Genomic DNA, 27,179 nt, shown 5'->3' on the forward strand with positions numbered 1-27,179 from the left:
ACTTATCGTCATTATTCCGTGATTTTGGGAATAAGAATGATTTTCAAAGACCTTTTCAGTTCTAGTAGTTCGTCAAAAACTGCCCTCGATAAGCGCTGTTAATGACGAATTAGAGATGACCACGGGCTAGAAATGTTCACTCTTGAGACTGAAAATCTGATAAAGACTCAGGTTACACGTCGTGGATGAAAATACAGAAATATGAAGAGTATGATCTTTCTGACGGCTGCTTCGTGCAGGAATAACATAAAAGTTTGCGATAAATAACACGATTAATTAAGACCCACATAACGAGTAAACTAGTTATCAATATATACATTCCGAAGATAGCTAACTACAGTAAACTTGTGGCAGTGGCCAGTGAATCAAAACACGTGTAGTGCTGAAAGTGCCATGAAAATGCTGCTAATAAAACAGTTCTGACTCAGTCACTTCAAGAAGGATCCCTGAACTGGATAGTTTTCTTTACACCTGACGATTGTAATAGTTCAGTTCTTAAACTAATGGCACCTTTAAACATCGAAGAAAGATTTTCACTTTGGAACTAATGCATACTCTTTTCATGTACATTTCATGAACAAACATTGTCACCTGGCGTTGGCTTGTTTAACCACTTCAGTATCAAAATGTTGATGTCGATTGGCCATTAGGACCATCTGGTAATCAAACGCGCGGGAGGTCAACATTTTATTCGGATCTATTCATCACAAGGAGTTGAACTTTCAACTTGTTTCAAATCTACCCGGAGCTTTACTACTGCTGCAAGTACGGGATTTATGAGTTGATCTACAAGTAAGACAAACAGATTCTATCAGCTATCTGAGTAAAGCTTTATATCGGATAAATTGACTACGCTTCAGTTAGTGAAGAGTATTTGAATCATTGTCCCAAGCCGGTACTAGTGTCATTGACAGCATCACAGGTCTGATAGGATTGATTCTACTGACATTTATCACCGTCGTCTGATGTTAGTTCGCGTTACTGGCGCTCTGGCTGCCGAGACCGTCAACTACTTACGACTGTCAACTGCAATCGCCTGCCAGGCATGCGAAAATTGAATTTGCAGGTCAAGCATGCGAGAGTTTGTAGGGGAAGAAATATTTCTCAGGTCATTGGATTATATAAGAGATGAGCGACGTGTTTGTCAGTTATTTATTGACGAATGATTGGTTCAGATATCGATGAACAGGTTCAAACTGCTGCATGTACATGTTTTCTACGACCACGTGCGTTCTTGTTACCCATGTTTCTTCTCTCGGAGTCGGAATTTTATGTAGTGGAATATAAGTTCGATGCGAGTTGGGGCTGTTGAGGCGTGGTACGATGTTTATATTATATTATATGTTTCCTCGCGAATGAAACTGATAATGAGGAATTATTTATCGTCTATTATTGATAGAAGAATACCAGTCATATTGTTCATTGTAAAAGCCGATTGGACCAGGCACATTTACTCAGAATACATCTCAGGAATAACGCACAGATGATTCAGTGTTGCTTCCTCGTGAAACTCTGCACGGGATTCGAGTGAAGTTTCGTCGTTTTTGTCGTGCGAGGAGTGAGTTATAAGTAATTTGTGGTTTTTTTCGGTTGTTATAAAGATGCCGAGCTCGATGAATCTTTGCGGTTGCGTCGGGAAACCACCGGTTGTTTCAGCACCTGTTACTGTGCCGAGTAAACCTATATTACATACTAATAATTACAATACGTCGTCGTCGTCGGTCAAAAAGTGTCAAATAAGTAAACCGGCTAATTCTGTGAAATTTGCATTCGCCGGTGAAAAGTCGTTCTATGGAGCATGTTCACCTCAGAAATATAAGGTAATGATGACGGAATATAACCATTTTCTATTGACGATCGATGAATTTTGCTTTTTTTCCATTTTATTCCTTTATTCATCATTGAATCAAATTTATGTACCTCCTCGTGTTTGTTTATACCCATATGCAACCTTAGCTTTTATAAAAGATCAATTTTTTCTATCAGTAAAGTTTGTTCGAAGAGGAATCACTGCGACGACCTGCTGTTCAGCCTACTTCACAAACATGTTACTGTTATCTTATGTTTTGACGTATTCTGTCTTTTGAAACCCTTCATGTTTTCTCTTGTTTGGGGTTATATTCCTATGTAAGAACGATAAGAAAGTGATTACGATGAAGATGTAAACAGTGTCATATCCAGTTACATTTCATTAACTATTAGTGGAAAAAACGTTGTGCAGCTAAAATAGCATGCCGGTAGATGAAATAGTCAAAATTTGTCCCGTGACAAATGAGTCATCTTGAAAAAGATATAGTTATGGGCTTTATGAGCGCCAGACAGGTCTAGAGGACTGGTTTTGTGGTGTTATTTGGAGTGTAAAGATTCTAAATGACGCATCTAATTGTTCACGCGATAGAAAATGCACACGCTTCGATTGTGTTGCATTTTAACTGGGAATGGACCAGTGATGTTCACAGTTATTGTCAAATAAAAGATCTAATTTGTAAACTAAACAGTTTTATGCCCACGTAGATGTGAGTTACCCGGTCAATACGCGAAGCTAGAAATAATCGATCGAACAAACAAGAACATCACGAACACCCAGTTAAAGTTTCATGCAATTTAGACGTTATTGGTTGATTCCAAATCAACTATTTGGGATAAATCGCATAGAGCTTAACTTCCATAAGAAACCGACCAACCCTCTTAAGTTTTTGAGACTATAGATTAATAATGGTTTAATGCGTCTATCATTGTAGGTAACTCAACCTTGTGTTCCACCTACAAATTACGAATTGGTAAGTTTTATTGGTTCTTTCATTCGTTAAGCAGTAAGTGTCTATTGCCGGCAGCGTTCAATCAATTCAAATGTATTTTGCAGCAAAGTCATGGTGGAATCAATAGTAAGCAACCCTTGCCTCAAACACAGCCTCCTCTCCATCCTCATCAGCATCATCATCAACAACAGCATCATCATCATCATCGGTCAAACCATGTCCACGTAACTAAATCTGTAAGTACAATTACGGATTCCGGTGGTTTTATCGGAATCAGCGAAATGCCTTCGGACATGAATATCTCAAATTCCAGTGTATTGTCATATGTGCATTGTCTATAATCATTATCACAATAGATTAATAATCAATAAAGCAATAAGTAGCGTTGAAACAGATGGTAAACTGTACACACACATATATCAGATAATAGATATATGAACTGAACTCTGATCTTAATGCGTTTTTTGTCTTCAATTTACGTACGTTTTTCAGCAACCTTTGCCGTCATCCCAACCACCTCAACCGAGCATGGCTACCAGGAAATATCATTCGACCAAGTAAGTGTTACTTCTTTCGATCGTAATTGAATGAATGTCAGTTTTCAATGAACGAATGAAAGCAGTTAGTGTTGTATATATCATCTGGATAGGAGATCGCGAACCAAGTCCGGTATTGTTTTCCAATAAACAGTAGTCGTTAAGGGGCAATACACTGTACAGTTTTGACAAAATGTATGATCATTCATCGACAATTATTCCCGGGAGGGGAGAGGAAGGGGAAGACAGCAGAAATACAGTACAGATTGACCATTTGTTAGTAATAATACCTGTCGTATATGCGTGATATAACATGGCATCGTGTGTTATGATTTGATTAAGGTATGTTGTGAATACTTCAGTACGATGGATTAATTCGCTGATTATCCCCTGCTTGATTGATGCACGTATGATTTTTCTGTAAAACGAACACTATTTGTTATCGATTTACTGATAACGCATGGCAAACACAACTATCGGTATATCTGCCCTATTACTGTACATCGTAAGCCAAGCGTGTATGAATTTAAAAAAAAATTCTTCATTTAGGCATTGCGGTTTGACGTTGAAGTTAAGCAAACACTTTGAAATGATTTGATCTATATTTTTCAGACGAATGGATGATGAACAATTTGAAGTAGACCTCACTTATGTGACTAAACGCATCATAGGTAGATAAATGCTTTCTGGCAGTCTAGGTCTTATTCCACTTATTCCGGCGTACATTTCATTTTAAATCTCTCTCCACATCTATCATCAGATACTGTGTAATATATATATCCCATGCGTATTTGTCGTACATGTCTTCAGGATTCAAATTTATTTTATCACTCTCGAGTCACTGCATCTACATAATCAATATGTCTGATTAATTAAGCAACGTCTCGTCATTGTAGACACTGTAATGTAATTTCAGCTATGACTTTTCCTGTGTCAGAAGGTCACGAGGTCAGCTATAGGAACAGCATGAAAGAGGTGACCGCGATGCTCAAGACCAAACACGGCACACATTATTTCATCGTTAACCTATCTGAGAATCATTTCGATTTATCCCGATCAAACGGAAATGTACGTTAATTTTTTTTGGTAAAAGCTTGAATTTCTGCTGCTGATGATATGTGGACTTTACGGATTATGTTTTTTTGTAGCTTTCCGAGCAGGGCTGGCCAGCCACGTTAGCTCCTCCATTAGAACGACTGTGCAGTATCTGTAAATCTATAGATTCATGGTTAAACTCAGATCCTAATCATGTTATCGTGTTACATTGTAAAGGAGGAACCAGTAGAGTGGCCGTCATTTTAGAAGCTTATATGCATTATAGTAATATTTGTGCTAGGTTTGTATCAGATTTAAAGCCGAGCTTTTGACAAACTGTGCTTGAAATCAAGTTCCAGTTTAGATTTATTTAATTTGCTTACAGCGCTGACAAAGCTCTTGACCGGTTTGCGATGAAACGATTCTACGATGAAAAGGACGGAATGAAACATCCATCACAAAAACGGTAAGATGCATATACAATTGTAGCAAAGGGTTAGGCTTCATATTGTCAACAGCAATCATCGCTACCGGTATATTAGCACCTGTCCACTCGACATAATGCTCAACGCAGTATGTATCTGAATGTACATTATAGAGGAATATTCTGAGTTTAAATGAGGACAGGGCAGCTGGACTCTCAAACTGTCCTAATCTTGCACCTATGAAGTCATTGTCAGAATATATCTCCCAGGTTGGACGTCAATGATCGTTTGGAAATGGGGCCAGTCGGCTATTCATTGAGAACCTCTATAAATAGCCTCATAAACCTAACAATTGCCCACCATACAATTAGGATTCTTCTTAATAGATTTAGTGTCTAAGTCATCTTTGTCCTGTAATAAATGTGATTTATACATCGATATAGCACCCACATGTGTCTGATCAACTGGCTCATTTATGCAAGTTGTCATTGTCATTTTGTTATTTTTTCAGCTATGTTAATTACTTCGGCGGACTCTTATCCGGAGCTTTAAAAGTCAACAGTAAACCTTTGTATCTTCACAACATCGTACTGCAAGGAATCCCGAACTTCGACGGAAAAGGTGGCTGTAAACCATTCATTAAAATCTATCAAGGATTGCAACCAATTTTCACATCAGGAGTTTAGTAAGTTTTGCCGAAGAAACAGTAAAATGCAATGAAATAGTGTAATACTGTATTTCCAGTGGTGTGTGGTGTAAGTTCTGGTTACTATTAGACCGAATGTAAATGTTGCTTGTTTTGTAAGACAAGTAGGTTTGGGATAGCCAGGCGTTATGGTATGCTTTCAGTAATGAATCTCATTGCAACGAAAGCAAGATTGGATCCATATTTCAATGAAGTAAAGCATTTACCTATAAATTCCACTCCCACCTACGAGAATGTTGTTAAAAATACTGGTGTGAAAAGAATGTGCATGCAACTTCAACTGGTGGAGCTTCATTAAACATCTTTCCGGGAAGATGAATTATCGGAAAGTCTCCCTGAACTGTCCAAATTGAATCCAATTCTTTGGGTTTTCTGTGGGAAAACTTTTAATCTTTGCTGTCAAAGACGACTGTCACTGTTATATCGTCAAGTAAATTGAGTTGAATAAAAGTTTAATGACAATGTTCCTTAACGTACAAATAAATAGTATTGTAACCCGTCAGTATTATTAGATAGGTGTTGGAATGTATGATCCATTGATATCTTCATGTTAGAATCATTGAACGCTAATGTTCAAAAGTGACTCATACGCACTCAACTATTTGAAAAGTCTGTCTAATCGTAAAATCATTCTTATCTATGAAATATCGGTCTGTCGTTTCCAGTCTAAACACGGTATTTGACTTCTTTACAGCAATGTCACGGAGAATATGCAAAGAGTTTGTTTTGTGATTGAACCTGGATTACTATTGCACGGCGATATATTGATAAAGTGCTATCATAAGAGATCTCATCGGGCGACTAGAGACGTCATTTTCAGATCACAGTTTCATACATGTGCTATTTCGGATTATACACTCGCATTTAAGAAGATGGATTTAGACGATTCGTGTACAGGTAAGATGTTGCGTTATTTCGATTTTTTTCTCTCGAAAGTTAGGCCAACTTCAGGCACTGTTCCGTCAGGAGTCTTTTATCTTTTCTGTGGTCGTTACGCAGTACTTGGTTCGAATAATATATACATACGATATGATTATAGAAATATAATGCTCATACTTATATAATAGTCATTTACGAAGATCGGAAATCTTGTACGACTCATAAAGCGTCAATGCTAGTACAATGTATATACGCAATAAGCTTTTCTGTTAATTCGACGGCGCAGTAGATTTCTATAACACAACGGAGCCATCATGATTGTCATTCAATTATCGAAATTATTTTACCGATTAAATTTCAAACATATTTTTGAGTAGGCGCTGCTGACGGGCATTCATATTTCTGCGGCTGTAAGGCGCAATACATCAAATAAAAAGCTCCTATTGGTTGGTTTCCCATGTGAATCGAAACTATAACATATAAATATATATATATATATATATATATATATATGTATATATGTGTGTATGTTCGTTTTACATGTGGGTCAATAGTGGCCCACTTAACATCGAGTAATAAATAGGAAATTGGCCAGAAATTGACGACTTTAAAGCACCTACGATCATCATCGAAGGGAGAGCTGTATCACACACATACGGCAGACTGAAATAATCTTCCGACAACTGCGGCTGCATTCTGGAGTCACAGGTGGTGCATCGGTTTCAGTAGTAGTACTAGTTAGTACTAACCGGGGGATATATAGCATTCAATTCTTTGAAGGACTATGAATTACTGGAGCTCATAGTAGATTATTATTGTAAATAACATTTTCAGGTGAGTGCTCATTAGTTGATTATATTGTGAAATGTTTGAGGTGTTGGAATCTGGATATGAAAAACTTGAACATTTTTTCTTCAGGATATTATTTTATATATATTACATATATACTCGATAGCAGCTTTGATGTTATATTTTCGCACTATCCACAACCTTTAGTCGAAGTGATCCACTTATGTTCAAATGATATTTTTGGTAAATCTACGTCTATATGGCTGGCCCAATTGAAATACCAAGTTAGGGATATGGGTCTGTAGGGTATTATTATTAGACTTAAAAAGAATTAGACTTAGTTTAGATGATTGAAATTAAATATGGGGGCAAGATTTTGAAATTCTTTTTGATAAATTGAGAAATATTTGGTTAATAATGTCTAAATAGTGTTTGGGGGATGATTGCATCTCTATCTGAAGTGTTTGGGAGGAAACATCTACATAACAGAAAACACACCTGGATCATCGAGATAGTTCTCTAGCCAACGGATATTTATGATAACGAGCAGCGCACGATTGAAAAGTCAGGGGAAGGTGTACATGCCGGTAGCTCAGTGAAAACATGGACTAAGGTTAACATAAAAAGTCTACTTGTATAGAGTTGAGTAAAAATCAGTTAATTGGCACTTAACAGAATTTTGAACTGTTTGTGGTTGAATTGAAACTGAATGTAGTTTTTGGGCGTTGAAAGTCTCACTAATAAGTCTTATGAGAAAACGTATTGTACTAAAACAATGAAATATTTTTAGTTGTTATTGGGTTTGATAATTACCACAAATAGCTCACTTGATTAATAGGTGCATGTATTTTAGGTGTCCCCTTTTTTTCTGACCTAATATTCGAAATGAATAGTGTATTTGATTAACACAGTGTCCTAGTCGATCAAGGCTCGTTATTTAGATTGAATATTCTATAATGAAGATATCAATAGCGATCTATTCTATTCACATGGCCATTTGTTGTTGAATAATACATAAAAATGTATGAATTAAAAATGTTAAGTTCAAGTTGGTCCGATTCATCGAATTCCATTGCTCACTGACCCGTACAGTTTGTTTTAATAACTATTCATATTTTAGAGGATAGCATATGTTACTTATTTCATAGACTAGAACAAGTAGTTTTTGTTCTGGTGTCCTCGTGTTTCAAACTGCTGTCTTTATTTGTGTTAATGACATTTCGAAAAGATTTATGTACATTAATTTGTTAGAAGTGCTGAGGTTCGTTGATGATGTTTGATTTAATAAAGTAATAAAAATATATTGGGTAAGATATTCAGTGAACCAACTCTACTTGAAAATAAGAATTTCAGAAAATAAACTGCATAAATATAAGAGACTTGTTTGAGCTTGCCAGCTTCTAGACTAAACCCGGTACTTCTACGAATTCTAAAAAAAATTCTTTGAAGTTTATACCTCTTCTGGCTTCCAGACCTATCAACTCCTTCGTTATGAGCATGATGTTGCATAGATGTGTGTCTCGAGATTACTTCATTGTGGATAAAATTGCTAAATTTCATGTTGAATATAAACTAGAGTTAATGCAATAAACATGAGTTAGTATATATGAGTGAAAATTAAATGTGTTTAGTCACTATATAATCACTTATTCGAATTGTGATCTTTTCCCACACTACTTCTAACCTACACAAACTTCGATTTTTTAATTCGATTTGGAAATAGTTCATATTCATGGCCCGTTCTACGTTCAATTTGGATAAAAGCCAATCCATTTTGCTAATGTGCTTATGGCAATATCCTTCGATAAAAGAAAATCATTTCCTATTTTCTTTCAATTTAATGTTTAGTTATCGTAAGGAGATTTGTATAATTTGCAATGAATATGCAGCTAGTTTTTTCTTTGCAAAGATTGCAAAATATTCCAACAAATTGACATCATTAACTAGTTCATAGCCTCACAATTTTATACACATTCAAAGCCTCCTCATACTTTGTCTGTATGAAATATATTTCACAATTAACATCGTTATTATATAACTGAAGTCCTACATTTGTTCAATAGTTAATTGTTCTTATCATTATGATTACCTTCCAATTTCATATCATACAAATAATTCTTGCATTGTTCGGCTTTCATATGATCTAATAATCAAAAGTTATCCTGTCATAATTAGAGCTTTTAAATCATTTGGTTCCTACGGATAAGAATTGTTCTAGGTTTGGCTAACAGCGCAGTAAAATAGCTATGTTTATCCACACCTATTTTCCACTGAAATACATTCTGTAGAAATATTCAGAGTTTCCTAGTTCCATCCAAACAAATGTAGTTTTATTAACATTCCTGTTACCCATCTCAAATATATATACATATATCTTATGTCTGTGCTGCGATTTTAGATGCAGAACTAAGGTATAACTCATTCTATGTTGTAATATGTAATTTTAAAAATTTGAATGACTTCGTTGCCAAACCCTCAGTGTGGTTGACTCATTATCAGGTAATTCGCATAACTGAATCATTATTTCTTTCAGATGAGCGATTTCCAGATCATGGGAGAGTTGAGGTAGTGTTCTCTTCATCTCCTCACAAAACTTATGGTAAGTTGGAATAATTACAGTCTAGACAACGTTTGCCTAGGTCCAATTGAATCAACTGTTGCTTTCATTGTGTTTTCCTGTTTCGTGCATGATCTAATTTCCTATTCTACTTAAAACCGTTTCAGTTTATCTTTAGTAGCAATCCATCTTCTGAACTGTTGAATTATATTTCGTGATTTGTTTATTTTTGTATAATCATTAGTTTTTGTGTTTGATCACATGCGACGGTTTTTTCAAAAAGATTTGTTGCCACGTTGTAGTAAGGACGTCAATTATGCTTTGCATAACGATTTGATGGGAATTCGTGTGATCCTTTTAAGGGTTTATTTACCTTTGAAGATCTAACAAAATTCTCAAAAAATTCATAAATCAATTGTATAGACAATTTGTTTTGTATCATACTTTTTGTAAATCAACTTCCGGACAAAAACCGCAAATATTTCAATAATTTCTTTATATCAAAGTTTAATCGTGACCTACTGCAGCGATTGTATATATACATAGAAAACTGTCTTACGCTATGACTAAAGCATGATTCTCTGCGCTATATTTATTTGACGTTTCATACCGGTATTTTGTTGTTTTTTGTGTAGTAGCAGAGGATATAAGACCGAGCATGAATTCTGTTTGGGTTGAAGAAATAAGTCGTAGAGGTACAAAACACTTTCATTCCCTTGCACTGTAATAATATGTTAACCCATACACCTATTATTATTATCCATTGGTGGAAGATTCCTGGTATTTGTGGGTGGTTTCTGCTATATTTAGAGAAAAATTCTAGCTTCATTTAAAAGTCTTGAGCTAACATAACTGAATGTCTATATTATATAAAGCATGTTTATGCAAAACATGTTTATATTGAATTTATTAATATTCTTTTTAGTCTAGTATTGTTTTTGTTTCTCATTAGTGTTAATTTCAAAATATTTCATTTACTTGAATTCACTTTTTTTCGCACCAAATTTACTTCGAGTTTCAAAATATTGTTTGTTCTTTGAGTTGTATTGTTTAAATATGTTTTAGTGGAACAAAATATCTAAACATTTTTTCAAGTTGGTTGTGATAATATTTGCTTCGCCACAAATATATTTCCTGTTGGGACGTTTAAGTCGAAAATGTCTGTCTGAGAGGAAATGCTTATCAGGTGTGGGAGTAAACATCCGTAGTTTGAAACTTGTAAAGGATAAAGCCATCATCCAATAGCATTCATCGACTGACTCCCAGTCTACATATCTGGATAGATAGATGTCTTGTATGTTTTTATGTAAAATATGATTAAACTAACGGAAAGTTGCTACAAAGCTTTATCCGAGTTTGTAACTGGTAAGTTTTTACTTGGTGTTATATGATTCTAGAGACTTTATAGAGGGTTATTTACTGGTGAAATGTGTTAACCCTATGGCTTCACTGGGTGGTTGGAGAAAATCGGTGATGGGGCTGTGTTAGCAGTAAACTTGTGTGGCTTATATTGAAACATATTCTTATTATTTCACTTTCAACACCCTGAAATGATAATGAACACTGTGCTAAAAAAAAAACAGATTTATGAATGATGTAGGTTTGTTTTTTATGTTTCAGTTAATGATCTGTTGAATGATTCTGGTGTACTCATTGATGATGCTATGGACCCATTGGTAAGATGGGACTCGTATGAAAAATTCAATTCGCATCCTCAAAATACTGCTGAAGGTAATTTGAAAAAATTTACAAAAATGGGTCTCCTCCATCAAACTTATAGTGAAGGGATCGAGTATGTTTGATCTCTGGTTAAAAAGGATATCCTGTTACAATTGGTAGCTGTAGATAATGATAGGTCTTATATAACGTTATATATAGCTGTATGACTAGACTAATTACTACTCCTAGGTCACTCACTCAATTCACCAGAGGAAACTTTAGTACCCACTAACAAACAATTTGACATAAAGATAACCATGTTTAATAACTATCGCTGGTGGTTTTATTATTACAGAAAATGGTGATATTATGAATTCATTCTCTACATCGTCTGCTACAACTTCTCATCATAAGAAAATTATCCGCACGACAACGCAACAAACGCAGCAGCAACACGTTGAACATACGTCTGGACCCGACGGTAGTTTATACGCTAAAGTACATAAGAAGAAAGATGGCACGATGCACAATGGTTCTAATGATGTTCTTCACAATAGCATGGATTCAGGCATTTCTTCCACTTCAGGTATGTTCAATATTCTTGAAATTTAATTCTGTATTTCATTCTGTTTTTACCGATGTTGTGCATCAGATTCACGCGTACTAAACGTACATACAAATAGACTAACAGGTATCTGAGTATGTTCACCTTGCTGAAATGTTTGTTTCATAAATAGTTGTTGGATAGCAGTTCTATACAAGCAAAGGACATTTCTTATTACGCAGTTCCATGCATTGAGTCTGTGTTTTGACTTTACAAATATGCCTTTACGCAGTATAAAAAGAAACAACCCGTGTGGACTGGTTAAATTGTTGAGTAGTAGCGTAATAGAAATAAATCTGACCTGTTTAAGTAGAATCTAATCACAACCTTAATGACAGACACTATTATCTGGCGAAAAAATGCGGCTTTCTCATTTCCATGATTCGATTGTGACTTGAAAATGAATCAATCACCACTTTGATTATATCGATACAAAAAAACACTCAGTGCTGGAGTTATAGTCGTGAAAATCTACGTTAATTTTATTTCTAGGAGTGACTGGTGTAAGTGTAAGTTTAAGCACAAGTACATCTGGAGCTAATCAAAGTGTAACATATAGTCAGACATCAACTATGAAATCGGATGAGCAATCAGAGTTGGATGCTATTCTCGCTGATCTACTCGGTGGACAAACTTTGATAAGCACGGTTCCAATAACTTCAACAGCGGACTCGGAATCAAAGTCATATTCGTACAATACATCGAGCAAGAAAACTGTACCTCAGTCAGAAACTGTGCATCAGACTTATTCATTTTCTGAAAACCGTACGCAATCTGGTCGTCCTTTAAGTCCGCAGCATTTTTCGATGGAACGTACATTTCAACGTGTCGCGAAAGATGATTTAGATGCCGGTAAATTGTCGACATTACCGTATAGAATTGAATGTTCAGGTGATGATGATCCATTCGTTTCGGAGCACGTTCTGCCTCGTTCATACTCGTCGGGTGATACGACTTTGTCCTGGTTACATCAACAACAACAGAAACTTCGATACCGGCGAGACAGCGAGAGGACCGATCAAGAAAAACAACTCGTACAAGAGTTGAAAAATGCTCAAACACGGCTGATAACTAAACGTGAGATGAATGAAGCTGAAGAGAGAGCTGTATTTGATCATTATTCACCGGCTTTCGAACCTTCTCCCAATGAAGGCATTTCTACTTACTCTAGAGTAGAAAAACGCTACGAAACTCAAGGCTCCCCATTTCGTAGTTCCCCTGGACCATATTCTATCACCTATACTACTGCCGGTCATGGTTCCAACCCTAATCTATCGATAGATAGCCAAGTGCATCATCAACCGACTGTGACTACAGACAGCTATGCTACAGTGATTGTCGGTGGACTGGGTCAAACCTCAAAGCCTCCACCATCACCAGCTCAACAACAACAGCAACAACTGCAGCAGCAACAACAATATGTCCAACAGACTACTCATACTAGTGCACCGACATCACCGGTGGCACCAGTTCGAGGTTCTAGTAGTCGTGATGCTGTACTGAGGACACGTAGTAATACAGTACGTAATGAATGGCAATCTCATTCTAGACCATTACAACGACAAAGATCTGATACTTCATTTGATCGAGATCGGCCGGTTAGCTTTCGCTCATCTAGACATTCGTCTCCGAGTCGAAGTCCTCAAAATTCTCCGAGATCACAATCTCCGACATCTTACTATACATCGTATTTCTACACGTATCGAGAGCCTCCGGTCCACGCTCCAGCTGCAGTCGACTTCTCTTTCACGGTACCAACCACGAAAGCAGAGTTCAGTGGTGTATCATGCTTCACCCAGTCGAAATCAAACACGTCTCTGTCTGATAAATCTCAAGTCGAAAAGCGTTCGGCCTTTGAAAATTACAGAGATATTCAATCTTCATCACATACGAGTAGAAACTACCTGTACGATTCAACAACACTGCCTTCTCAAAAGACAAACTATTTTGATTCTTACAACCAAAAATCGACTGATTCATTTTCAAAGCCGGTTTATGGCGACCCACTTTCGCTTTACGAATCTAAACCAAAGGAATCATTATACAGCTATAAGACAACCTCGACGCAACAGACCCAAGTAACACCGTCTCAACCCTATCGTCGAGAGCCATCTCCTCCATCATTTGATTATACGTCACTGGTGAAAAAGGTGAAGCCACCAGTAGAAGAACCAGTCCCGATAACTGTCAATAAAGGCCTGTCACCAGCTGCTAAAACTCCAACTATTCTACCAAAGACTTTACTGTATGATATGCAGACTCAAACGACTGAAATGGCGAATGAAGAAACACAAACTGACACTGCAGTCAAACCTAGAGCAGGTGAATATCAATATTATTCATATTATATGGTCACAAGTTTGTGTTGTCATTGATTGCCTCAATATTCATTACTGTTCTGGATCTTACCTTCATTCTAAACTATAGCTAAGAGAGGCATTAGACATAAAAACTTGTAGCCTTTACGATTATAGAAGAATGCATGTCAACTATCGTAGATTTTAAGTGATAAGTATTTCTGTGTCTGAAAGAATGCATTCGGAGGTCAATGACAAATCTCTTGTCTTATTCTGTACTTGTGATGTACATTTAAAAGAATTGTCTGTTCTGTCTTATTTACTTTTCTCTCGAGAAATTTTATATTTATTCAATTATCGAATGCATGAGAAATATTGACACATTTTGTGATGTCTGAACACTACATTGAGATAATATCAATTGCTATACATAACCTTAAGGTTGTGGTGTTTATCAATTGCTCAAAGATATGGACAATATTTGTCTAATCTTTAATAGCATCTAACATTTTAATATTTTGTATATTCACTATTTCTGATTAATTAAACGTCTGTCTATGTAATTTGAAATACATCCTACAGTAAAACATGAAACATTCTCCTGGAATGAACTTATGTAGAATGTATTACGACATTCAACTAATCTTTTAAAAATGTCTATACTTCTATCGTCATTGCTTGCGCCCTATATATCATTTTGTGCTTAGCTTTTCTCTGATGCCTGTTTTGTTATCGCTTGTAATGTTTACAGATGAATTGAGTTCACCAATATCTGATACTTCATCTTTCTCCGAAGGTAAGTAATATACCCAGTATTCTCCTCGTTTTGAGATGATTCACTTTTGAAAGGTTAATTTTTTCTTGCCAAGATTTCAATCTTCACCATGTAGAATTGTATTCATAGCGCGCTAACGTAGCATGAAAACATTTGATTTATATTCATTAATTTAATGATTATTGTTATTATTATTAATAATAAATTAACACAAATAGTTAGAGCTTAATAACTGCACTGTGATGAGAACATCAAATTATGCTCAGTTGTACAAATACATTTTCAGAGGTATTTGGTGTTCTAATCAGACAATACTAACTTATTTATGTGGTATCTTGTTATACTAACCTGTTTTGCATTTTGACGAGGGATTAATTAGATTAACTCAAAGTTGTTTGTGCATGCTGTATAAGTTATATTTTTGTTTTTTTATTTATTTCAATTATCTAGATTTAGACAAGGCCATAAGGCAGCTCGAACAAATGCATGATTCTGCAACTGAAATGCAATCGTCATTAAGGCAGGGTTTGCGACCTCCTAAACAACCTGATAGAAAAATTGACAGTCCAAATTATCCAAAGAAACCTGTTCAAAATAAGCAGCAAGATTCACCAGTTTTGGATTATTTACCGAAACAGAAAACTGTTGATCCGATTTCGGATCTGAAACAAACTGTGCCTGCTACATCACAGTATAGGCATGTGTACTCAAATGCTAGACATCCCGTAATTACAAATCAAACAAACATTAATACCTGGAATACCGACCACAAATCAAATATAATGCACTATCATTTCAATGATCCACATCAGACAGGAACTCCTCGGCATTCAAATAATAATGAACCGATACAAAAAGATCCATCAATTGAAAAAGAAACGGTTCCTGCAAAGAAAGCCCCAGATACCGAGGATGCTTCAATTCCGGATAACCAACAACCTATGAAAAACAGTTCCAATGTTGGCGATGAAAATGCTAATATCGATAAACCACAGCCTGATCCGGTTGTTGAAGGCAGCATTGTCCCTCGACATGTTGAATACAGAAATGTAAATGGTAAGTTACTGAACAAGGTTTTAAAACTGTGGAAGAATGGTGTCACTGGTGATGTACAAAAGGAGTCGCCTAAAAATCCGAATGATGTTAAATCAAATGATACGGAACCCAGTGATCACGATCCTAGTGAATCGTCATCAACCGATGAAAATGTTCCATCATCCAATCAAGAACCTATTGATAATGACCCCGTTAATGATGATTCGGATTGTATAATTCCTGTTCGGGATGATAAAACTGAGGGTAAGAAAACCTCTAACAATCCGTTTGTTAATCATATGATAAGTTTGTTTTGAAAGCTAGATATACCTTGCCAACTACATACAATATGGTAAGCATTTGAGCTACCTGGGTATTGATGCTTTGAACCTTGAAAAATGAACGAGGGCTGTCCAGTTCTGAAGAATGATGTATGCCTCATCTGTCCCCACCTTCCTTGTCCTGGCAACATGGACCTCCTAAGGAGCACTTACTATTTTTGAGTTATTTTGACTGGAGTCATGTAGTGAAGGCATGGATGTACATTTACTCTTTAAGAATATTTTTTATATTCACTATGAAGCATGTTTTTAATTAATGTCTTCAGTTCTTCGACCACCAAAAAATACTGAAAGGACAGGTAAATTTCATGTTATACTGCCGTCTAAGATGTTAGCTGTTTCATCAGCAATACAATCAGTATTGCTGACTGTCCATCTACATAATTTATTTTGTTCAATGGGTCTCTATCAGTGTCTTATGTCCCTGCTCAAATTTCAGCTTTGCTTTTCGTTGTAAGCCCCAATACATGCCTATAGTCATCTTTTATGTTCCGATTCAAATCATTTTGAAAAAACTGTAATCGATTGATCTAGAATCAAACATATTTCATAGTGTTGCATGAAATTGTTCTTGTAAAGCTTGCATTTGAGATACGCATAAATGTTATACTAACATATTTGTAAATATGAATAATATGTATCTATGGATTATTTGTATATGTTATATCATAGAAAGAATACCAGTACATATACATACTCATGGTATGTTGATTATGTCATAGCATGTTGATTTCGAAGCCTATAAACAATAGTAAAAAATATATGCGCTGATTCAGAATGCATTGATTTATGATCGTAGATGAAAGCGAAAAAGTTGCATGAGAAATAAAACGGCACACAGGAATTCGCTGTGATGTTACGTGAAGCTAATTCAAATACTGGAACCTGGATGATATTTGTTTACATACAACTCAACGTAAAACATATGTCTAGCTTAAGCAGTAAAAATTCTTTACCTGTAGATCTGTAAAGACGTTATTGCGCAGTTCATTGATTCGTTCGACATATTTTTGTAGGATTTGGTAGTAAATTGGAAGAGCTAGAGAGAAGTTTGAAAGCAGCTGAGAATGCTATTGCTGCTCAATCGTCGTCGGTACATACAAACTATGCATACCAGAAACCAGCACCAGAACCTAAACCGATTTCTGAACCTTCTGTACCGGTTCCTGTGAGTATCACGATACTCACATCAGCTACGACTATTTGAATTATTGGTATTTTGTTATATCGTGATTACTATTTCTGTTAACTATAGGCTGAACCACCACGAGCTGCTCCAGCTCCTGATCCACCACAGCCACAACCAGTGCACCACCAGACATTTTCGACCACTTCCACAACTACTCACAATACATATGTTAAAGAACAGGTAATCTCAATTCTAAATCCAGCAATCTATTCTCTTCGATTTTTATCTAAATATCAATTATACATCTCACAGATACCAGGATTTCCGAAGCAACAAGTTGCTCCTGAAGATGATGATATTATAACACTACGCCCTGTAGGTGTTCATAACCTTGAATCTGATACGATTGATGCAGCCCGACCGGGTACCCCTGGAAGATTAAGCTCTCCTGGTGGTAAGTTGTTAACACTTTATTTTATTGAGTGACAGCAGTTTTTTTTGTAGCATTTTGTCTATACTTTCATTTAGATTCCCTATTTATATCAAGAGAATTACCGATAGAAATAAGGAAATTTTCTTCCTAAAAAGTGGATTTATTTTAGTTCAGCACTAATCAATGCACACCACTTGATTTAGGTAGATTGTATAGTTATTCATTCGAACCATGACATTGGTTAGATAGAATAAAACAATCTTTGTCTGGCATTCCATGCATAGGCATTTAGATTCTATTTTCAATAACAGTTTTAGTACATCCTTCAAATTAGCTTGTCATCCAGTAGGTTAATACTACTTAATGTCTCTTATATGGAATGTACGTAATTACGGTTGAATTGTAAGCCTAATTTCCCTTAATGGTGCCTTATTAGCGACTTAAAAAGTACATAGCTAACCCAGATAGCAGTAAAATCTGGTTGGAAGACCTCAAAAGTTGTAAAATCTTTCTGTTAATTAAGATTGATTGGATTGAATAGATTAATCATGTCGCATGTGAAATTACCTATTATTTAGTTTATGTCTTTCTTTTTTCAAGATTGCATATGTTTTTATGTTTGCTTATATTCTATGTTTTTATATAATGTTCTAGTATACATTATATCGTGTTCTGTGTTTTTATAGCCACCCCACCATTTCCTGTGACTCCTTATCAAAACCAAGGTTAGTTCTATTCAAAAGAATTTACACAAACTCCTCGCGCTTCTAATTGTGGCCAGGGTAAACCACTTACGGTACTTCAGTTTTCCGTTGAAATGTTTTTAAAAACCAAACCCCAAGCACTAATCAGCCTAATATAGGATAACCTTGATGCTATGATTTTACAAGCTCTCTTCCACTGCAACTCGTCCTTCATACACTAGATTTAAAGTATAATTTTCATTTTCAAGCAGAACTGCACTTGGCAATTTTGGAAAGACGGACTTCTTTTTAAAGCAGATAAATAAGAAAAAGAATACATGGAATTTTTTCTGAAGATATTTACTTGTGCGTTTGTAAATAATGCACAGAATTCCTGCTTTAGCAAGTTCTTTGATGCTAAACAGTACACTATTGTAGTTAGTTATATGTTGATAAACAGAACGTCAGAGCTTCATTGCAATCCAACTATCTTATGAAAGTACAATACAGTAAACTGTATACCCATCACTTGCGTGCCCACGGAAAAGTGGAAAACCACCTTGAGTTTTTGTTGTCGGGAATACTGCTGCTTAGCTCTTGTTACATCTTAAGACAATTAGCAGAAGGAAGCTAAAAGCGTTGTTGTAAAGAACTGGCTTGCACTTTAGTATACAGTAAATTTCCCTTCACATGTATGACCCAAAGTTAGTTTCTGAAAATCTGTGAATTGTGCGTATTTGCCTGTAGAAAGTTTAGAGAAATCAATAGCTGCATTGCTTCATATTGCTTTATGTAAGGTGTGCATGGCTGGTTTTTTCGACAACCTGCCTGCTTTATGTTTCCTTCAGTTGGTGTTCTATATTCTGATAGTCGACTTTATGCTTTTAACTGTAGCTACAATGCTGAGGTTTGGATCTTCTGCCACTTCTAGTTTAAACTCGCTGCCAGATAACAGTCAGTTTTTCTGTTCTGGGTATAGCGATATAGATCCTCTATATGCGTCTATACCTGATGAACTGGCCCGTTCTAGACGTTCAGGTACTTCATTTACTAAAATCATATAAATCTATCCAATATATGAATGAATGCACATTGGCTTTGATCGCTGACGAATCAAACTGAATGATTTCACAATTCGAGTTGGATATGATGATTCTCTTTTCTAGTATAGTAGTCTACTAACAATATACCAGTAAACGTTTTTCTTTCATATACAGAATTATTGAAGAACTAAATAGATTGAATGTTAATCAATAAATCGCTTTGTATTGTTTTAATGCTTGGGTGCAAACTGTCTTTCATATTTCCATTTCATTAGTATCATATCTAGCAGTGCAGCCATCAATGGTACTTAGAAATCTCTAACCCGCTTTCTTATCTCAGTTTTCATACACTCACGACCACATGGGCTTACACTTGTCTTGAAATTCGTTCGAATATCTATGATCTATTGCAGCAAATGAAATCGGTTCGCATGCTTTCAATGAAAGATATCATTTTCGCATGATAGAAAATACGCAAGAGAATTCTATTTATGGTCGAAGATATTCTCTACAAATATCGCAATCATGTAGACTTTGTTATCGATAGCTCTAATGAATCGATTTTATTATTTTTAGTGAGTCCTTCAGTGAATAACGAGAAAGATACAGCGACCATAGTCAGAGCTACAGTTCATACGTTGGAACATCATCATCCACATGAATACCATGGACAGACGCAACCTGCTCAATATCAATCTGCAACGTTACCTGCACAGCGGTTCTATACACCTCCACCAAGTGGCGCTGTGTTCAATAAATCAGAAAATCAAAATATTCAGTATTCATCTGCAACATTACCCCCACAACGGTATCATACCCCTCCACCGGGTCAATTTCAACAAAATGAAACTCAACATTTTCAATATTCATCGTCAACTATGCCTCCTCAACGACAGCAAAGTCTGCCACCTATGGGAGGTCAGTTCCAACAAACAGATCCGAATATTCAATATTCATCTGTGCCTCAACAACCGCAACGATATTATACACCGCCACCTAGTGGTCAAATTCAACAAACAGAAATTCAAAACCAAAATGTGCAATATACGTCGAAAACTTTACCACATCAGCGTTTCTACACACCGCCACCTAGTGGACAAATTCAGCAAGTTCCTCAACAGCAAGTACAGAATTTCCAGTACTCGAGCGCTACTTTGCCCGCTCAGAGAACTCAACAGCATAGAGAAGAGTATAAAACTCAATTTCAATATTCAACAACGACAAATCCCCCAGCGCGTAGTATCAGTCAAACCTTACCACAGGATGTGATACTCGTTGAATCACACCCAAATTTAAACAGTCAACAACAACAACAGAATCAACAATTTATTCAACAACAACAGGAGCAACAAAATTTGATTCAACAACAACAGAATCAACAACATTTAATTCAACAACAACAGAATCAACAACATTTGATTCAACAACAACAGAATCAACAACATATGATTCAACAACAAAGTCAACTCCAGCAGCAGCAGCTGCAGCAGCAGCAACAACAGCAACACCAACAACAACAAAGTCAACAACATGTTTCCGGATCATACATACAAAGTGGATCAGCTACATTGCCACCACCAGCTCTCAGACGAGGTGAATCCATGTCATCGCAAACTCACGTTGAACAATCGAGCAGCGTGTCGCAAACTCTACCCCGAAGTCAACCAGACATGTAAGTTCATTTAATGTATTCATTATAAGAATGGGTCCAGGTCCACTACCCTAGAAATTGCTCATTGTTTAGGTTTAATTGCCTAAATGATAAATTACCATATTCCCATAACTCCCATAATTAGGTTATTTCTTTTCCATATCTCAGTGGTCTTGTGGATTTAATAATAACTAACTCATGTATTAACATTAGTCGAAATGCTACAATGAAGAATTAAGGCTTTTCAACATCAGACAAAACTTTGTTGAAATTGTTTACCACTAGCAAAGCAATTAGTGGCAAAAACATTAGGCTATTAGGAAAACAATTAGTAGCAGCAAGGTGTATAAAGAGAACGTGCAGGGCACATGGGTGAATTAAGAGGTATGTTCATCCAACTATATCCACATGTCTCTATAAATCTTCTGTGAGTCACATTGATGTGGGATTCTGACCTGGCCTTGAATATATAAAGATACAAGTCGATTATTTAATCAGTGCCAGTTTATAAGAGAACTCTGGATTGTGATAAGAAATGGATTTACTTCACGCTAAAGATGATATGGCTCATTTTGAGGCTATTCTATCAAGTATATTGAATTTTACGGTACCTGAGTAAGTATCAAAATAGTTTGATTATCATTATTACTTCTCAATTTCATGTGCATTTTACCAAATTTTAAGAATTTTGATAGATAAATTTTTGTTTAATGCAATGTGAGGCATTCTTTTCATGATCCTTTCATCTGAAGTTTTTCTGATATTTTTTTCCTCTAACATGAAAAGCACATGTATTATACACATACAAGTGGAATTTATTTTTTCAACGAAACTTTTTAAAGCGAAATTGTAGTGCTAATCAAGTTTAAACCTAGTTCTTTTTTAACTGATGTTTTGAACCAGGAGATCAAAAAGGCAAACAAAGTCATACCATGAAAAAAGTTTACTTGATTTTTGTGATTGAAGTCTCCATTCAAAGTCATTCAGAAGGTTTCAATTATGTGCCTCATAGTGAGTGGAATATGTAAACTGTATTCAGTTCAGTCTGCTGTTTTGTCTGAGCTTATAAAAAATTCCACAGATTAGACCATTTTAATAAGCAAAGTATACAATGATATTTATCAAGATTCACACTGGGCGCTGGTTGAAATTTTACCGAAAAAATTTATATGACTCCTTTGACCACTGTGGAACTGGGTCTTTAGTTGTTTGTTTTACGGTTCTGTTTTTGTGATGATCTATTTGTTACTGTAATAAGCCCTCCAGACATAATTATCATTATGCGGCGCTATTTCTTTCCAGCAATAGATCTGTGGTGCTGACAAATAATAATAACTATTCCAGCTTATAATATGCCATTCAACATTTCACTGATAGTAGTATTAGGTTTTCAGTGAAACCAGGTCAGAATAACATTAAGCGTGGTGTACTGTGTAGGAGATGAATATACTTGTATGTAGTTTTCCTTGAGGTTTATTAGATGTTAGCCAGGAAGAACTGTATAACAGGTATATAAGCTTGCTCCTGACCTTTTAAACTGCTTTGCTTGAATGTAATTTCGAATGCTGAAACATATTCGTATCCAGTTAGTCAGATGTATTGCAGCTTATATACTAAAGAACATGTTTGTGTTATAAAGTACAACGTATAAAGTAAGACAATTTTTTGTCATGGTATAGCATATTTATTTGGCAGTTTTGTGGATTGACTATTATTGTCAATGGAATTGTTTTTGATGCTCAGAATTAGTCTATTATATTTACAGACACGTTCATGGGCCAGCCTCCCCAGCACAGATCAATCAACTAAAGCAACAACTGTCTAGTGAGTCTCATTTACTTAGTACTCATCCAGCAGGACAAAGTTCACCAAGTGTCTATACAGGTCTGTCTAGAGGAGGCAGTATGACTTCACTTGCTGCTTCAGGTAAATATTACAATATATACAGAGACAATAAATAGTGTTATTTGCAGCATATATATGTTTTTGATACCTATGGGCATCTTCAATTACAGATATTGGTGTGGAATTTGTACACCACACACCCAAATTTGTCAAGGACACATCGAAATACTGGTATAAACCAGCAATTAGTAGAGAAGAAGGTACTTGGCTACGTGCCTACACTATGGCTGGTTTCTAACACTTAAATATTATGACAAAAACAAATTAATACAGATTCTTCTCTCTGCTTTTTGATAATGATTATTATTTTATTTTATAGCAATAAATTTATTAAAAGATAAAGCCCCAGGAACATTTGTTGTGCGAGACAGTAACTCTTTCCCGGGTGCGTTTGGATTGGCTTTAAAAGTGGACCAGGTACCAGCAAACATAGCTAGCAAACCAAGTAAGTTCATCTTAGCGAATCTGATTCTCTAATTGAGAAGCTGAGCAGATCATTTAATATGATGATTTTTTCTTTTTCAGATAGTGATCCATCTTCTGAACTGGTTCGGCATTTCTTGATCGAAAGTACAGCGAAAGGTGTAAGGCTCAAAGGCTGTGCGAATGAACCAGTTTTTGGTAAGAGTGCCAAATGATTGTGTAAAACTTAGAATTTCCAAAATGATGAATTGAAAGTAAATTTTGTTTTTGAAATATCTATATTTGTAGGAAGTTTAGCTGCCTTAGTATATCAACACTCTATTACACCTCTGGCATTGCCCATGAAATTAGTTCTTCCTGAAATAGGTAAAGTTAAACAAGTGTTTGAACAGAATCATTCAGGAATATATCTGGCAGAAAATGATTTAAATAAATTTTGACAACTTTTTAGAAGTTCTTGAAGACTCAAATTTACAAATGGAGCTGCCTGGATCTGCTGAAGCATTACTGACACAAGGAGCAGGTATTTTGAAGATTCTACATACTGACCTGAATTGTGATGATCTTACTTAGTCCGAAAAAAGATAGATATATGAAGTATAATTGTATTTACTTTCAGCGTGTAATGTAGTGTATTTGAATAGTATTGATACAGAATTGCTGACTGGCCCACAGGCTATTGCCCGTGCAATGGAAGAAACATTAAAGATGGATTCAACACCAAAAACTACTGAAGTACACTTCAAAGTGTCTTCTCAAGGCATAACTCTGACTGATAATCAGAGAAAGTGAGTTAGAATGATTCTCTACATGCTTCGATATTTAGACATGGAGTTAGTTAAACATCACCATTTGTTGTTTTCTTTGGCAGGTTATTTTTCCGAAGACATTATCCTGTAAGTACAGTAACATATGCAGGCATGGATCCAGCCGATAGAAGGTAAGTACTGATACATATCTACTGAAAGATTATTCTTTATTCAACACAATTAAGTATGATTAATAGTTATTTACTACTGGATACTTGTTTCATTATTTTAGGTGGACTGGCTCACAGATGAATGCGAAGTAAGTTTTGTAATTTTGGAAGTTAAACTTATTTCATGGAGGTCTGTCTTTCTAACATGAATCTTATTCGATTTGCAGAGTATTTGGATTTGTAGCGAGGAAACAAGGCAGTCCAACAGATAATACATGTCACATATTCGCTGAATTAGATCCTGAACAACCAGCTTCAGCTATAGTTAACTTCATCACCAAAGTCATGATAGGATCTGTATCATCGAAATCATGACGGGATCTTAAACAATAACTTAATGTTGGATACGTTGTTAAAGCTGACTAATTTTACTTGTGATGTTAGATAAATGAAATTAAAGTGCTGGTCCTGGAGAAGAAAGATTTTCGTTTGGACTACCAGTACTTATTTTTTGAATGAAAACTGAGGAAATGTATATTGCATCAAAAAGTATTTGCTTTTTGTTTAGAAATTCAACGGTGAAATGTCGATAAATCGCTAGCATTTATAGATGAACACCGCACGTTTATTATGTATATTTAACACTGTAGACATATTTATTTTCATTTCGCTGAATCCTGCTCTTTTTCGACTACCGGTAGATTATATTATAGAGGCCTCATATTTATCTTGTTACGGCGATACGTTGAGCTTATGAATAAAAAAAAACGAATTATCATTATCATAACTTTGATTAATAATATCATTAAGTCATTAATATATTTAAAAAAAAGCTTCATTTGTAGCCAAATATATATATAAGGCAGATATTTTGTGGATTTAAAAAACTGTTGACTGAATTTATCTTTAGATCTTCGGCCTATTTGATAAAAGTCTTCCGTTCATAGGATCTTAATGCTAGATATAAAGCTTTTGTCAAAGATGGGACTTTTAATCTTTTACTTAAATGAAGCAAGTCAGCATTTAATATTTTGACATAAAGACAAATTGCTCACAATAAAATCTCATAGTTGACTCGCTTGATGTAAGAGTATCTAAAGGACTGAAAAATGATATACTGCTTATTGATTTATTCACAATGATAATTCAACTTAGAAATTTCCAATTAACAGTGATGTGAATATGTTGGGATTGATGATAGGCTGCTGTATATAAATATAATGTTTTAAAAGGAAGAAAGCAATTTGTCTCTGTTTGTGCCAAACATGTGTAACTAGAATGTCCTTATTGTTTATATATAATTATTATATGTGCAAAGATAATATTTAGTTGATATATCATCCTTAAATTCATATTAGTTTAGTCATGTACTAACCTATTATTTGACTAGATAAAAAGAAATGAAGTTCAGTTTTTATGTATGATAATGATTTTTATTTCGGAGAACTGCTTGTTTTGTATGAAACTGTCAGCAGCTTAAAACGGGTCTATTGTTTTTATCATTGTAGTCATATTTTTTAGATAAGGGGTCATTGGATACCGTATGTTGTAGACTTCCCTCAAAAACTTTTGTAGTTGTTAGAGGGATGCAGTTCAGGTTAGTTCAGATACAGTGTTTAGATCTTGATAGTTACTTATGTAGTTGGTCCTTCTCTTATTTATTTCGACGTAACTAACCTGATTGAAGGAGTTGTATTTCAATGGTCGCCTTATGTAGGTATAGCTTAAATTGGACATGTATGCTATGACAAGATCATAAAGCAAACTTCTTTTAGGCCTTATTGTTTATAAGGCCAAACCTTATACAGGGGTTTGCGTGTGTTCATATGTAAAATTTCGATATGGTGGTCAAATTTTGTGTCCACCCTCTTATGGAATATTATCTGGTAGCAAATGAGGAATTTAATTTGCAAGATGTTCTAAGCAGAATATTTTTATTCAATCGATATACATGTTTGTTCATGTTTTACTTGACCTGTCTACACTCACATCTCTCCTGTTGTGCGACACAAAATATTTTGATTTTTGTTTATGCTTCCAACAAATGAAATATATGTATGGATTCATGTCTAGGAAAGCGTTGTCAAGTGTGATAAGTACAGATTACTGTATGTGTGTATCAAAAGCGATCAATGACTGATGATAATATAACAAATAACGAAATTCTAAATTGAAATGAAGTAGTTTACATGAAACGTTTTTATAAATTAGTGAATGATTTTAAATATTTGTTTTAAAAAGTTATTGTTATTGCAATTTAGGAATAGATTGTTATCTGCCTGACCCAATTTAGCCACCTGCCGAATATTTTTTTCAGACTTTCTTATGTCAATAAACTATTTCTAGACATTATGTGATTCGTGGCATTTATTTTGTTTCATTGAAGATTTGTGGTGGTGGTCTCATCCTCATTATAGGTTCATTGGTTCAAAACATGGATATTTAAGTATTTCCTGTTGTCAACAGTCCTCTGGTCTCTCGCCATCAATGAAGAACCTTTATCCTACAGATAGCACACCTAGCAGCAGGTTGCTTGATTATAACAGGGTCCGTAGAACCCCTTGATTGCTTTTAAACTCCTAAACGGCAAATGCTT

General features: G+C 35.4%; 1 protein-coding gene across 1 annotated transcript; it reads left to right on the forward strand.

Moving 5' to 3' along the window:
- The first annotated feature begins 1,601 nt into the window (after positions 1-1,601).
- On the forward strand, positions 1,602-26,920 carry LOC141915173 (tensin-3-like). Its single transcript, XM_074806607.1, has 32 exons — positions 1,602-1,820; positions 2,742-2,780; positions 2,864-2,995; positions 3,252-3,316; positions 3,908-3,966; positions 4,212-4,363; positions 4,444-4,631; positions 4,716-4,796; positions 5,267-5,440; positions 6,156-6,358; positions 9,663-9,732; positions 11,287-11,417; positions 11,701-11,931; positions 12,442-14,271; positions 14,998-15,042; positions 15,472-16,320; positions 17,414-17,565; positions 17,653-17,766; positions 17,839-17,980; positions 18,646-18,684; positions 19,537-19,680; positions 20,262-21,357; positions 23,102-23,262; positions 23,352-23,441; positions 23,561-23,686; positions 23,767-23,862; positions 23,953-24,030; positions 24,116-24,187; positions 24,284-24,452; positions 24,536-24,604; positions 24,706-24,732; positions 24,811-26,920. Exons 1-32 carry the CDS (start codon positions 1,602-1,604, stop codon positions 24,956-24,958), a joined length of 7,191 nt encoding a protein of 2,396 aa, XP_074662708.1. The 3' UTR covers positions 24,959-26,920.
- The last annotated feature ends 259 nt before the right edge of the window (positions 26,921-27,179 follow it).

The sequence above is a fragment of the Tubulanus polymorphus genome, chromosome 1 (assembly GCF_964204645.1).
Source record: "Tubulanus polymorphus chromosome 1, tnTubPoly1.2, whole genome shotgun sequence".
In the NCBI taxonomy this organism is placed as follows: domain Eukaryota; kingdom Metazoa; phylum Nemertea; class Palaeonemertea; order Tubulaniformes; family Tubulanidae; genus Tubulanus; species Tubulanus polymorphus.

Coding starts and splice junctions, on each gene's coding strand:
- LOC141915173 (XM_074806607.1), top strand. CDS start 1,602: ATGCCGAGCTCGATGAATCTTTGCGGTTGCGTCGGGAAACCACCGGTT. Junction 18,685..19,536: donor GACTCCTTATCAAAACCAAG/GTTAGTTCTATT, acceptor TTTTAACTGTAG/CTACAATGCTGAGGTTTGGA. Junction 23,687..23,766: donor AAACATAGCTAGCAAACCAA/GTAAGTTCATCT, acceptor TTTCTTTTTCAG/ATAGTGATCCATCTTCTGAA.